The sequence below is a fragment of the Paramacrobiotus metropolitanus genome, unplaced genomic scaffold, assembly GCF_019649055.1.
Source record: "Paramacrobiotus metropolitanus isolate TYO unplaced genomic scaffold, Prichtersi_v1.0 Parri_scaffold0000400, whole genome shotgun sequence".
NCBI lineage: Eukaryota > Metazoa > Tardigrada > Eutardigrada > Parachela > Macrobiotidae > Paramacrobiotus > Paramacrobiotus metropolitanus.
Window position 1 is genome coordinate 1 of NW_026570620.1, and position 15,135 is coordinate 15,135.

At 45.4% G+C, this 15,135-nt stretch overlaps 1 protein-coding gene across 1 annotated transcript; it reads right to left on the minus strand.

Moving 5' to 3' along the window:
- Window positions 1-11,103: 11,103 nt before the first annotated feature.
- LOC129602328 (uncharacterized) lies at window positions 11,104-14,767 on the minus strand. Its single transcript, XM_055501328.1, has 2 exons — window positions 13,893-14,767; window positions 11,104-11,197 (listed from the first exon to the last, which is right to left on the minus strand). The coding sequence occupies exons 1-2, from the start codon at window positions 14,765-14,767 to the stop codon at window positions 11,104-11,106; spliced, it is 969 nt and encodes a 322-aa protein (XP_055357303.1).
- Between the last annotated feature and the right edge of the window lie 368 nt (window positions 14,768-15,135).

The window sequence follows — 15,135 nt, forward strand, 5'->3', positions numbered from 1 at the left end:
GGGAAGTGGCCCGGTACATGGTACCAATTTCGTATACATGCACGAAATCTTTCTCTTTCGCACACTCCCAAACCATTTTTTCTCATGTTTTATGACATTCTGTGGCCCAATGATTTGTATAAACTGCCCTGAGAACCGTTTGCGCGCGCAACATCCGTTTCGGGAGTTAGCGCGGCGAGATGGCCATGCGGTGAAATGTCTGCGACGAAAAAACCTGCGACTAGTTGTCCGCGGTGCCGTAGTTACCATGTCTTGAATGCATCATCAAACCTGTATTTTTCTTAGTACATTCAAGTAGTTCGTACTTTCATGTGATATTTATCAAAGTATGATCAATACTGATATCGTTACCAGGGAAAACCAGAGCTTATACAGACTTCGAGGAGCACGAGATACATCGCTATCAAGATGAGAACAGGCGAATCACAGATAACAACCGCAGTGACGTAGGAGAATGCGTACAGTAATCATAATCATAAGTAAACAGAATCTGATGTGTACGAACTATGTATCATCCCCACACGTCAAAAGATTCATCGGGTGAACAACATTTCGAGAGAGTTCGTATAGTTAAGTTGTAGTCAGAGTTTATGTTATGTAGTCAATGAAATTACGCTACGTTAAACCATATTAGCGATCAGAGGAAGCAAAATTTATCTAGTGTAACACAATAATTTCATTCTTTGTGTACCGCCTACCCGCGATCACCGTTCCGCTAATTAACTGGGATAAGTGTGGGTTGTGACGGTACGTTTAGCGGGTAGCGCCAAGGACAGCGGCATGTCAGGCATAAACGATTATCACACGGAGTCTATCTGCGGATACTAATGGATACGACGACCGATGGGCGATCTGCCATCCAAATTTCATCGTGAGGCTTGGATGCATAAGAATTACCTTGCACGAACTTCTTTGGGGGTTACCCACATGCAAACGGAAATTCCGTAATGTAGCGAGCCAAACAAAGCTAACAGATATAGAGGAAAATAAATAGTGGCGAAACGCCAAACTACATAATATACGTGTAAAATAATTCCTCGAAAAAACACACACACCACTGACCACAGAGTACAACACCGATGACAGCCTCCAGCACTTAATTACGAGCACGGATCCGACTTATGCAGTCCTTAACTCTTTTACAAAGGGCACCATCCTTTGCGTCGTCCACTTGCGCAGTTTAACGAGGAAGTACCGGGCAATGCGCGACAACTTCTCGCACTGCAGACCGTCCAGGCCATCCACACACCACTCCTTCCCACGATAATACGACAACGGATGCGGATCACTCGACTGCGCCAAACAGTGTCAGTAAACCAGCATTTCAGCCCAGTGGTTCCTCCGTCGTAACCGCGGTGCAAGTTAGAAAACTATGTAATTGTACTTCTGCCTGACGGATCACTTTTTTCAGTTTGTCCGCTTTTTTGGAATTTCCGCCCACTTTCAACCGCTGGAGCAGCTTGTGCAGTTTCTGCTCACTGCACATCGGAAGCGCCCCCTCCGACGTATCCCACACGGCGCAGCCGAAAACAGCAGTCGGTGCCAGACCTATGGTAATGTGGATGTCCTTCCACTGGCAAAAATTCTTATGCTTTAACTTCTTCCGGTCCGGTCCGCTAATACTGAAGACGCAGTTCAATCAGACGACTCAGTCGACCACGTGGATGGTCTCCCACGGCAGACTGCGCTAATCGGTAGTAATGAAATCCTCCAGTCAGCAATACTCGACCGCCGAATCCACGTTCACATGCTGCTGCCGATGCAGGCCACACTCGGGCGTGTAGGTCATCTTGTAGTCCAACTTGACGCGGTGCAGAAGCACGGTACGCAGTTGAATACCGGGTCGTTGATCAGTCACGTACTGCATCATGTCGCACACCTTCTCCGTGCTGAAAACACTCATCCCCTCTCCGTTCATCCCATGCGTAAGTCGTAAGGGCAACGCGCTGCGTGTCGGGGCGTAGGCAGTTGTAAACCGTTGCCAGACGAAGGAAATTGGAATGTCCAAAAGGGATAACCACGGTGGAGCGCACCGCTGGCGCACCCATGAGGCGGTTTCATGTGGCGCAGACTGCCCGCAGCTCCGTCTGCTCCATTATCAAGTGGGAAAGGACCTCCTGCCACAGTTCCGCCGGGAGCACCATACGGTCATCGGTGGCCGGAGTGTCTTTAGGTGAATCCTTGAGCAGGCTCACCACGCGAAAGCGGTAAACGATTTCCCGATCTCGGCAACGAACTCGACAATTCTACAACACACGCAAGCCCATACATACAAACCATCCTACAACACACAAGAATCGATTGCTTATCCACGAGTCGCCTTGACCGACGATACATCTATCTGCATCATCGAGATGGTAGAAGTACTGCAGCCTTCCTTCCACGAGATTCACGGCGAACACTCGCGTCGCACCGAGATACAGGTAACCGTCATCTAGTCGAGTGATGAAGGCCTCGGCTTCTCCAGTGCACAGCGAACGCAGTTCCTGGCCCAGCTCCACACTACGCTTGATGAAGGTGTCTGGACCGATGCTATCGTAATACAAGGAACTATTGGTGCCATCACGAACGGAGCGAATGCGTATGAACGGGACGAAATCGGTGCAGAAAACTGCGGCGTCCCGTCTGCGCCAACAGACGATGGCTCCGTCGTAATGCCCAAATTTGTATGTGCGTCTCACGCTGCTCATTTTCCCAGGGACCGTAGACGTAGTGGCATGGCAACAGTGGTTGCCATTGTGGCTGTAAAAAGCAGTACGATATTTAGTTTGCGTATGAGCAGCTCCCTGGCCCCGCTAATAAACTATGCGCCAGGTCGAGACCGTAACGCAGCCGTTGATCGCTGCCCAGAACGTACACGGCGGTATCACGGTTCATTCCACTCGGCATGGTTTACAATGTTGGCATGAATAGTGCTCAACGTAGTTTTGCGGTTGAGGTTGGCCTGCGCACTGAGCGGTATTCGGCAAACCCGTGTTCGGATCCGCAAGCCCGACGCACAAAATATGGTTGCAGAAACGATTGCTTGTTTTAAAGTTTAAAAAACTTAGCACGCATTAAGTATGGAGATTTTTGATCTTTTTTATCTATGCTCCTCCCCGAATCCCTTAGCCGTTTAGTGCAAACCTGTTTGAACCACGATTAAATCTTCGAAGTTTAATATATTAGTAGTTTTACTGTATATGCGCTTTTTTAAAATAAATTTAATACAGTACTGTAATTACTCGTACTGCGTTTCGATACGCGGTTGAGGTATATGTAAGTCCGCGAGTATAAAACTGCTCCAATCTGCATTCGCCGTTCAATAAGTAAAGTAAGCCAAGCTATCCAATCAAAACGCTTGACGGAATTGCCCCACCTGCAGTGGAATCCATTTATACGCATCCATTGAAATTTAAAACTGATGTCGTACTTGTCGATCCAAGAATTGGTTCACTTATTATCACTCTATGGCCTGTGTGCATAACCAATTCTTTCATCATTAAATTTTTATTGCTGGTTCTTATGATCGGCGTTAATTGTTTTCCAGAGTTTCACGAGAGTCTGCTAGAGCCTGTTTTAATCTGGCAGCGCATTGTGCTCGAACAGGGAACTGTAGGGAGGTCTCTCATCTGAGCGTAGGGATTCGTCAGGTGAGTTGTCAGCCGTGACCTTTTAAAACGGCAACGGAGTTCCGAAACTGTACTACGCTTGCTTCGTATTTTGTGAAAATATTTTCCACCATTTCTCATTGTGTGTCGGATCAGGGGACAAGCGCGTATAAATTGACTACGCTGAAATGGAAGAGCGATTTGACGTGGACGGGAAGGGATTCTCGATCCGGCATTCGACGAAACACCACCTGGGCCACGAACTCGATGGCAGCTGCAGCGTTGCCAATTCCTCCGCATTCGGAAGCGCCGCCCTGCCCGCGGATCGCCTAACTGGACAGCAGCTGCTGGAAAAGGGAGTTTTGGACTTGCTGACCGACTATCAACTGGCCAACATGGACGCAACGGATGTGTTGTGCTGCCGTGCCATGTACACCTTCAAGATGGATTTGCAGGACTTGCACTCGGCAGCATGGAATGACTACGGTCAAGGGAAACTGCAGCGCGTGCGTGTGTCGAAGGTTGGCCGCGAAATCTCCCCATTGCCAGCGTGGTTAGAAAACGGCGTTGGACTACAAGTATTCTGTAAGTGATCACCATCACCGCATTTCGTATTTGGATCTCTGCCTGCCGGTGCGGCCGTCGAACTGATTTACAGTACCTCGTTAAGCTAATTATCCTTGTTGCTTTACAGTGCAGAACAAGGTTGTAACAAACCAACCGCACTCCTCCGGTGACAACTCTAAGCGTGGTTTCGAGATTCCCTGGAGTGCCCGAATCCACCTGCAGCGAGTTCCCGACGCATGCAGCCTGACGGAGGTACAGCTGGCGTTCATTAATCCGGACAACTGCGGAAGCCCGACAGTCTACATCAACCTGCAGCGGACGCATGCCACCAACATGCGCCGCATCAACAGCGTACTGGAGAACATCAACGGGCAGACCTACTCCGAGTGCTGCCAAGAACTTGGCATTTTCCGTGAAGCCTACTGCTTCGTCACCATGCGTGTCCCGCTGCGGCGCTTCCTGCGACAACTGCTCAGTGAATTCCGGCAGACCATTCCGGATTGTCCCGATCAGGTGCACGGGGCTGCCGGGAAAGGAGCGGATATCGTGGTGCTGAAAACGTGTGATGGAAGGATGGAGACCGATCGCGAGATCCTGGCTAGTGTATCACCCACAGCGCGGACCATCTTCGCCGGCGAAGACCAGGGGAAAGTCAGCTTGTATCTACTGGATTATAGCAAGGCAGCCGTAGTAACCGTGGTGGGCGCGGCAATGCACAAGCACCAGTCTCTGCCCGTGGATCCACTCCGAGTGGATCCGTTCTTCCTGTATGAGGTCATGAAGTTGGCGTTGAGTTGGGAGATTCCGCAGCTGAAACTGTGGACGCAGGTGGCGTTCGTGGAGCGTTTGTGCCATCCCCTCGCCACATTGCAGGATGTCCCTGTTCTGGATGCTGTCCGTGTTGTCCGCGATCATGCCGATCCGCAGGAGTTGGGCAGTCGGATGGTTCTCTGTGGACTGGTCAGTGTTCTCCGTATCCTGCATTCCCGGGCTGCGCCCTGGACCCTGGATGAACTGCAGCAGCTGATTGCACCGACACCGGCATTGTGGAAGAGCGTCATCCAGCCGACGCGTCTGGTACCGGTCACTCACATTCTCGTCAAAACCTTGCTAAACGGAACCCTTACTGTCGCGGTCAATCTGGCCGATTGGGTGTACCAGGTGAAATGCCGGATTCAGGACATGAGAGGGATTCCCAGCGATCAGCAGCGACTGATTTCTGTTGGCAGACAGCTGGAGGACAACGCTACCTTGACAGACTACGGCATTACCCCGGGGGCCACACTGCATCTTGTCTTGAGATTGCGTGGATGTTGAAGATGTGCAGTAGAGTCGGGAATGGAAGCATGAAGTTGGATCCCGCCGATGGCATACTATGTAATGAAATTTTGAATAGCTTTATTGCGCCCGATCGCTGTATAATTCTTTTTCCTTATAAAATTTTTTAATCATGTTTATAAGTGGGGTTTAATGGCAAATTGTTTATAAACAAGACGATTATTTATACTCGTACGTCTGCTGTCCCGTAACTACCACAACCTGCCGTTGTCGTTCCGTACGCTTCAAGACCAAGCCTTTACTTACCCATGTACAGTTGTATTCGGTTTCTACGCTGGAGCGAGAAAACAGACTAGTATGATACTGTCTCCGCAAAGATTCGATTCGACAGAATTCTATGAAACACAGCCTGTATACTCGTACCGTAATCCTAACATTCTTTGGTACTGGACAGTGTTGGCACACAGTTTGTGTAGTGTTGGGTCGGCCCGAGCAAGAGGGCCGGGCCGTCGTTTACACGGCCCGGGCCGCGGGCCGATCCGGGCTGCGGCCCGACATGTCCCCGGGCCGCGGCCCGGGCCGTCTTGCAGCACAGTAATATTTCATTCCCGGATGTCATTATGCAAGCGGGTATGTCAACGGAAAAATAGACGGATTTTCGCCTAGAAACGTTTACTGCTATGAAAATTAAGAAAAACTCATCGAAAACTACTAAATTTCAGTAAATCCCAATGAAAGTTTTTGTTTTTCTACGTCTTTTTCCATATTCAACGTCCACAGCGGGCCACGGCCCGGGCCATGGCCCTTCTCCCCGGGCCGAGGGCCGCGGCCCGGCGCGGCCCTCCCAAAAGGGCCGGGCTGACCCTCGGCCCGGGCCGCGGCCCTGGGCCGGGCCGGCCCAACACTAAGTTTGTGACACATTCTGATTCACCTACCCAGCAGCTGATTCGCAGTATTTCTAGGTTTTGGTTCGATGGGCAGTGGTGCTGCTTTTCACTTTGTGTATAGGTATCTGTAGGCATGCAGACGACGAGCAAAAACGTTGTCAAAATGCTTTTATTTATGCATTCAGTTTTTGTTTCTTATAACAGCAGTATGATCCGGGTTTTCGAATAAGGGCTTTCGTAATAATAATTACACAGTAGTGCTGCATCCAATTTAGAGTAAATGTAAATAAAACCTAACCTTACTGTGCGCTATTCACTGCGTTGCACAATCGCACTTAGTGTTCGCCGGTTTTTGTGTACAGGAAGTTAACATTTCCTAGAGTAGCGTACCGTTTACGTGCAGTTGTGCATCATTTGCATACCGACTGATGCCCGTGACACTTCCGGCACACCTTCTTCGACCGTTTTTTCAAGAATTTCGTGTTTCAAGTGTCTAGTGTATTATCGTGATTGGGGAAAAGGTCACGGGATGACGCAACCTACGTGGATTTATCCTAATCCGACTGCCGGCGGCGGAGAGCCTGCTAATGAATAATTCCTCCCATTTCTAGCATTAAACCAATAATAAAATTCTTTTTGCGTAATTAGGATGGTTTGTAAACGGCGATTTTGAGGATTTATTCAGTGAGATAATTCCAACAAACTGCCTGGTGTGTATTCGGCATGTTGAACAACGGATGCATGTTACCCAGAACAATCCCCGATTTTTTGTACAAGCGCCTTGACTGTTACTGAAAGAAATATTCTGGGTTTTCTGGGTATAAGTACGTACAGGATAAAGGAGAAGTTAAAGTTAAAGATTGTTTTTTCTTGATGTTTCTTGCTGGTGTTTTTTGACTATTGGTACTTATGAAATCACATCATAACTGCAGACGTGTTGAAAAGCGGAACTATAAATTCCTAATTTGCCCCGCTGCACCACCCTAGTGCGGTTGGAACCGTACGACTAGGCGACGACCGGAAGCCATCATAGGCTCATAGCAACACGGACTTTCCCTGCCACTTTTCAAACAGCGCGCCTCGCTCACTATGCTGTTTACTAAGATTACAAACACATGAAAATCAACAGAAAACAGAGCTCTGCTCACTATGCTGTATGAAATCAAAACACCTCGATTTTTTGACTTTTGTATGACAGGTAAAAAAATAAGTGGAAAAATCTGTCACCTTTATATTCCTCTTATTTTGATAGGTGATCGTCTCCGTGTTTGCTTAATAGCTAGATATTGCTTCTTTGGTGATTTCTTCACTGACAGTACTCTGTAAGTCGCAGCCGTGGTTGTTAATCGATCAGCACCTGCGTATTGACGAGTTGCTGACGACGAATAGCGCTCGTTGTAATACAGTGTATGTATTTGTAAATTTGTACAGTAATTACTGTGCAATATTCCCATGTACTTGTACAGTCATAATAATATCGTATCGAGCTACACTTATCGATAGACGCAGGGAAAAAAGGGAATAAGGAATTATCGCTTCCAGATGAGGTCACAAGGGTCAAGGATATTCTTATGGCACGTCAAATTCCGTCACGCACTAGCATTTTCCAGTTTCCATGCACTAACTGATCTCGTATGGAAACTGGTGAATGCAAAACGTTAACCCAAATATGACGGAATAAGTCACGAGAATAAAGACTCTTCCTTCAACGATAAAAGTTGACCATGCATGCACTGCGCAAGCCGTAGCGCCGGAGTCGCTGCTATCCGTAAACCAGTAACCACATTTCACTAGCCAACGTGTCCGATTTCGACGTGCTCGTATATGAATAACGCTCACCACGGCCAATCCTCACTTGATCGATCAATCCAATTCAAAGTCAAAACTATCGGTAAACTGGCAATCATTAATTAAATAAAAAAATTAATTGTAAAATTATGGTGAAACTTCTTCATCGTCATTTATACCTGCTGAATGACGCTAGCTAGCAATTTGTATATTTTGCAAAAAAAGTGTCCACTCTTACCTCTTATAGACGACAAAGCCGCAAAGCAGACACGTCTCACCGTCACGGCAACAGCAAAACAGATGGTTGACTTGAAAATCAACTCGGTTGGTTGAAAAAATTTAACAAGAAACCAGACGAGTTGATTTGTGGTTGAATTCTCGGTTGGTTATTTGTTGAATTTCTGCAAGCATTTTTGGAGATACAGGACCACAACGGCTGCAAAAAAACATCACCATATTGCTAATAATAAAATGCAATGCACGTGCAATAAAACCTGAAATAAAAGAAGATCGGGAAAGTATTATGAAAGGTTATCACACACACTTAGAACTTAGACAAGGGATGATTAAATAATTAACGAATAAAAGATCTCATATCTGGCATCTAAGAGATAGCAGATAAGCAGATCTTCTATTCATTTTTTGGTGGTTCCGTCCGATTTTCCTGTGCGAGCTGATTATGGTTGACACCGTTAGCGTTACCTATACAGTAGTATGAGGCATTGCAGAATATTACCAGTTGTCGGATCAAAATGAAAGTAATGCAACAGCAGGATTTCGACGCCTTTTTAAGAGATTTCTCGCGTGCAACATACCGTACATCGATTTTTCTTTGCAATTGTTCACTTGTTTGCAACGTATGTACAACAGATGCTGTACATACACTGCAAACAACTGATCACCAGCAACACTTTGCCGGATGCAGCTGCACTTCCGTGTTTACTGAAAGAACGGCTACCGATGTACATCCGGTTGCGCAACTGAATGAGACAGTGAGAAAGAGAGCACGGGTGACGTGATCACATCTCACTACTCAAAAGGCGGCGACTTACATACGTGGGTGACCATTGTTCATATTGAATGGTGAAAGTGGGTTTAAGCGGCCAATTGTTCAGAAATCTGGAAGTATACCTCAACTTACGTCAGTTCCCACCACGGGTCCACCCAGCTTGCCAGAATTACCTTTAACGGTGTTCATTCAGACCTTTTCTCATTTCGACTTGACTCTGTTAAATCAACAATGAATGTGGTGCCTTTGTTAACGCGAGGTTGGCAGCGATACAGACATTTTGCGCCAAGTCGTATGACGCGGTCAGGATACGGTTTAGAACTTTAGAGTTGTGTAAAGTTAAAGACACATCAGAAGAATGATTATACTACACTACTACGCTGGCAAAACAATTGATTAAAGTTAAAGCGCTAAAACACTTTTTTTGGCAATTTCCTGCTGGAAAAATAAAAATAGAGTAATTGCATTTCCTTTAAGCTGTGTCATAAGCTCATAATAATTTTATTTGAATTATAGAGAAAATTTATCAGATAGCATAATAATTATCCGAAACTGATAATAATCCTGATTTGGTGGGAAAAAAAGAGAGAAAATTAACCTCTTTGTAGGATGATCGCCCGGTGCCGAACACACCGAGAGGTTTTGTGTGTACCGTATATAGCCGTTAGGTGAGCGGAAGTCGGCGGAAATAATAACAACGCTGTTCAATACGATCGATTAATTCTCTGCACGAGCGTTACAACCGGCAACTTTATGCTGGGCTCCCACGACCACTATACAGTCGGCGTAAAATGCCTAGCTACATAAAGTATACGTAAAAAGTATTACGTAAAATCTGCATAAAGTGTACTACGTAAAATGACAAATTAATGTCATAACTCATAACACAGAGATTTCACTTCCATTGGAATCTGGAATCAACGCCATCACAGCAGGCTATATAATATAAGTTTAATGGGCAATAGCCACCAAGATAACAATGATTGCAAACGCCGGTACACTACTTGCTAGTTAAAATTTAATACATAATAACTTCTATGTTGCCATTTCTAATTGTTATTTTTGACCAAAGGGAACGGGAAGCGTATGTTTGGTTTTCAGCTTTTGTTTGTTGTCTGCTCAGGGTGTCCCTGGGTGTGGGCAGGCGCTGTTTGGTGTTTGTCTTTACGCAAGTTGTTGTTCAGTGTTCACTATGGCGGGCAAAGTCCTCAGTCAGGGATTTTAATATAAAAATACACCCACATGCACATCTGTATTTGCTGTTCTACACAAGCAGTTAAGCGCAATAATAATATATTGGCTTTGATAAAACCAGATCGATGGACACTCGTTTACTTTTGTATACCCGGATAGGTTGTCATCGTTTGTACCGTCTGGCGTTTTCGAACACTTTTCGATTTTCAAATGGATGACGGGAGAATTCTTTTCGTCGGTGGTAAAAGGTAAAATAGAAAAAAATCTGGATGGATTAAGGCAGTATTTCACTGACGTTCGGTCGAATCGGCTGTAGTTATGTAGATTGGCAACTTTCCATAAACCGTCGCCACATTAAGTCTGCAGTAGTACGCGGTAAAAGTCCTCATAGCGGCACAGATTGCTACCGACAAGTTTAACGATGGCATATTTGTGCTAATTTAGACCCGACAGCCTTACGTAGGTGTTTGAACGATAACGTAAACAGTAAGGGATCCAATATCAACTGCAAGGGGATATCCCCCAGGATGATTTGCAGCAGCTCTGGCACCGTAACATCCACGAAAATCCTAAGAATCCCGATAATCTTAACCGGGGTCCAACATATTAGCGCTGTTGACGCGGAAGCCATTAGGATCCAGAACGCACGTCGGTTTTCTTTCGCCGGTCTTTGTAAGTCACTCTTCTCAGTGGTAGCTGTTTGACGAGGGAGTGTTCTACCGGTATCCATAGTTCTGTACAATAAATACGGGTACGCCCCTAAAATAATCAGCACGGGCACATTATTGATCTAGATCTTCAAGAAGCGACGCAGAACTGGCTGGGCGCTGCTGACCACCTCGCATTCGATGACCGTCTGCATATGGGCGATAATACAGAAGATCCTGCAATAACAACGGCGAAAGTAGCACATGACAGTAGGTCCACATTGCCAGGCAAATACCCAACGCGATCTTCGTGGAATGGTAGTTGCGGTAGTTCAGCGGAAAAGTCAACGCCCAAATACCGTTTAATGTGATTAGGAGGTGTGCGGACAGAATAAGGGCAGTGCCAGTGTGGTCCAGATAGATCTTGATATTGCATAGTACTGATGTGAAGAACCAGCGCACTTGCCAGATTCCACCATGTACAAAGGGTCCGTCAGGATGTTCGACAAGAGCAGATTGATCATCTACCAAATGAAAGGCGTGCGCAGGCTGCGATTGTTTAGAATAAAGAACAGCAGGCATGCGTTTAGTACTCGTACAATTTTTACGGCGAGAAAACACCGACTGATATGATCGGCCCGTATAAATCTTCCGTGGTGATGTTGGACAAGTCGGAAGACATGTTGTAATCACTCAGTGGCTGTTCTTCCGATCGCTATGACATTTTGTATATTCCGCATATGTCGTTTTCCACTGTATCGTTAATGTGACTAGAAACAAGTGACTAGGAAACAGGAAACCAGGCTAGTACAAAAATATTGCAAAGCCATATCTGCAAAGTTACTTTGAGGCTTTAAGCAAGAGTAAATATTTGCCGACACAAATCCCTAAGGAATGCTGTACGCTTGGCCAGAACACTGTGCCGTTTCCAATTAATTTTATTTCGCAGCTCATTTGCCGCGATCACGGAAAAACGAAAGAAGCGATAATGCTTCGTTTTTTTTTAAAAAAAAATGGTGCAGAGCTGCATCTGCTGAATAAAATATTTGCCGTAGGATTCCCTTCATGAAAACATTTTGCCGAACCAATTTATTACATATTCAGCCGATAAAACGTAATATGTCTTAGCGCAGTACTTTCTCGCTCACTATAGAATTTTGAGATACGATGGGATACGCATTTTTTTTAGATATGATTTTTTTTAGATACGCAGTCTGTAAATTACTGAAGCAACAAGCTACCTTAGACAATGTTTGGAGATATAAAGATATTTTCCGAAATTGCGATGGAGAGTGCGTTGATGCATTTATATTAATTATATAAGCATCTGTCTTACAAGATACCGCTGTATGCGCGCCACTTTAGGGATTAACAAATTGATTCGTATGCTCACAAGTCGTTTACAAATATTTTGTGTCTTAAGTCGTGATTTCCAGAGCCAAGAAACTGCTCAGATCAATTTGCTCGGACTTCACAAATTATTTTGTGCCATGCCTGTTGAGTGTTTCACTGATTCGTTGTTGTGGAATACCACATATAATTTTCATAAAACATGATAGCCTTAATATGGCTTGTATTCGCGGGCAAATGATTAACACCCCAAATTACGGTAATTTTTTTACGGCAACAGAAACGCTGTAAATGCGCTATGACTTTGATACGCAGACGTTTCAACGAAATCGTAAACAAAACAGGATCAAGAATCAACTGGCATGAGAATAATACATCGACAAATGCCACGTCAACCCATCCTGGCATTTTAGTGCCCCCAAACACCCTGACGATACTGATGACCTTTGCCGGCGTCCAACATACCAGAATGCTGCCGGTTAAAACGGTGAGCACCCAGAAAGCGTGCCGATTTTCTCTTGACTCTGCTTTTCCTTTTAGGATGTCCATGCTTTGCCCGGTGATTTCACTATCTATTTGTGGTGGAATCTTTTTTTCCGTGCTCTTGGCTCGCCATAATAAATACGGGTAGGATAACACAATAATCACCATCGGTACCGTATTTATCCAGATTTTTAGAAATTTTCGCAGAACCGGCTGGGTGCTGCCGACCACTTCGCATTCAGTGGCGATCTGCATATCAGGTCGATAGAAAAGTAAATCGATCAATAATAACGGCGCTAATAATAAATGGCAGTACAGCGCCATTAAAAGACAGAAGATGACAGCGATTTGCTTGGAATGGTAGTTGCGGTATGAGAGAGGAAAGGCCAGCGCCCAGATGCGGTTCAGCGTTATAAAAAAGTGGGCGTGGAGGATTAAAGCGCTTCCCATATGGTCCAAGTAAATCTTGATGTTGCACAATACTGAGGTAAAAAACCAGCGCAGTCGCACAGTTTCTAAAATAATCAAGGGATCTCCTAGAGTTACGAAAATATTAGAGACCAATAAATTAATCAGGTACACGGCAAACGATGTTCGCAAGCTCCTGTTATCGAGGAAAACCAACAGCAGATAACCGTTTAGTAAGCATTTCACTACAGCAAAGACGCTTAAAATTACGGTCGACGAATCGGAATGGAAATCGGTAATATTGGAAATGTTTCCAGTCATGTTGGTACCCTTTAAAGGAACCAATTTCCTCAGTGAGTGTACACATTCATAGTTTAGTAGAGCGATCGTTTTCTTGTAACCGTACTAAAATACTAACTACTACGTTCAGGATGGACTAGTAGTTGTTGATGTCAAAGATACACCTTTTTCGGTTGGTGATGATATTAACGGTTGTGCAGCTGTTTGCGCCGTTTTCAGCTGTCTTGAGTAAACATAACAAGAACGTTTGCACGTCTCAACTGGCAACCGATGTGCCGCCATCCAGAATGACGAAATCATTTGCTGCTGCTTCTTGTTTTTTCTTGCTTATGTAACTTTTGATCGTTTTCGGAGACGAAAGCATTCCTCTGCTTGCTCCCTTACGACCCACCGAAACTTCTCCAAAGCCAGCACACACAGAATCGGGTCGATGATTCTCTGTACTGAGTACAGAGCACTTCCAACCAAATGCAGAGTCGGTAAATTGGTACCGCAGAAACCTAGCAGTATCCAGTGCGTCTTGACCGTTGTCCAACACACCACGATGCTCCCGGTTAACACGGTCAAAACCCGAAATCCGTGCTGGCCGCCGCTAACGGCTTCCCGCTTCTCCAGAGCACCGGCGTGTCCTGGTGGAACCCGGAAAATTTTGACCTGGTTGCGTCTCCACAGCAGATACGGATAGGACAGCAACATGATGACTATCGGCATAATGTAAATCCAAATCTCGATGAAGCCCGCGTATTGCGGCTGTGCACTGAAGATCACGTCGCAATCGGTGACGTTGTCCATATTCGGGCGATAATAAACGTAGTCAATGATTAACATCGGGCAGATTAATAGATGATAATAGATCACTACAAGCCAGCAGAGGAGAATCGCTATTTTACGGGAATGGTAGTTGCGATAGTGTAGAGGGAACGTCGCCGCCCAGAGGCGATTGACGGTAATTATGAAGTGGCTGTGGACCACGGCAGCGCCGGTTATCCACTGAGCGTAAATGCGGAAATTGCATAAGGTAGATGTGAAGTACCAGTGATATCGTGCGTACTGCATAATGTCCATTAAATCGAAGAGCGTCTCGAAGATGTTGGACCATAAAAGACTGCTGACGTATACAATAAAGGATGTTTGCAGGGACCGGTGCATCGCGAATAAAATGAGTACGTAGCCGTTAGTTAATAAGGTCAGCGCCGTCATAGTTACTAGCAGCGTTGTGGAACCTTTCCATTCGTCGTTGGTAAATGTGGAATTATTGGCAGACATCATTCGACTAAGTGGAGTTTAGAGAGGAAAAGTTTCATTAGATGTTCTTTTATTCCATTAACTGTCCAACTTCATGCATCCACTGCAAATGAACAATACTACCGTTTTTAGTTTTAGTACTCATTATCCATGCAGTGTAATAATAGGCATAATGGACTATTGACTGGTATAATATTATTTGAAAGCATGATGGAGAATGACGATGAATTTTATGGATCTTTAGTTTATTTAACGGTATAGTTGACCATTCTATTTCCCTTAAGGTATCCAAACCACCCGAGTAATTCCCGAATTGACCGGGGACCGGCGCGAACTATTTGTTTGGTTAGAGAATCCATGGGGACAGAATCCCATAATAACGTCCGTTT

What these genes read in the sequence shown, in the direction of transcription:
- LOC129602328 (XM_055501328.1), bottom strand. Translation starts at nt 14,767, where the DNA reads ATGTCTGCCAATAATTCCACATTTACCAACGACGAATGGAAAGGTTCC. An exon ending in CTGGCTTTGGAGAAGTTTCG is followed by an intron (nt 11,198 to 13,892) that starts GTGGGTCGTAAG and finishes TTGTTATTGCAG; the next exon opens with GATCTTCTGTATTATCGCCC.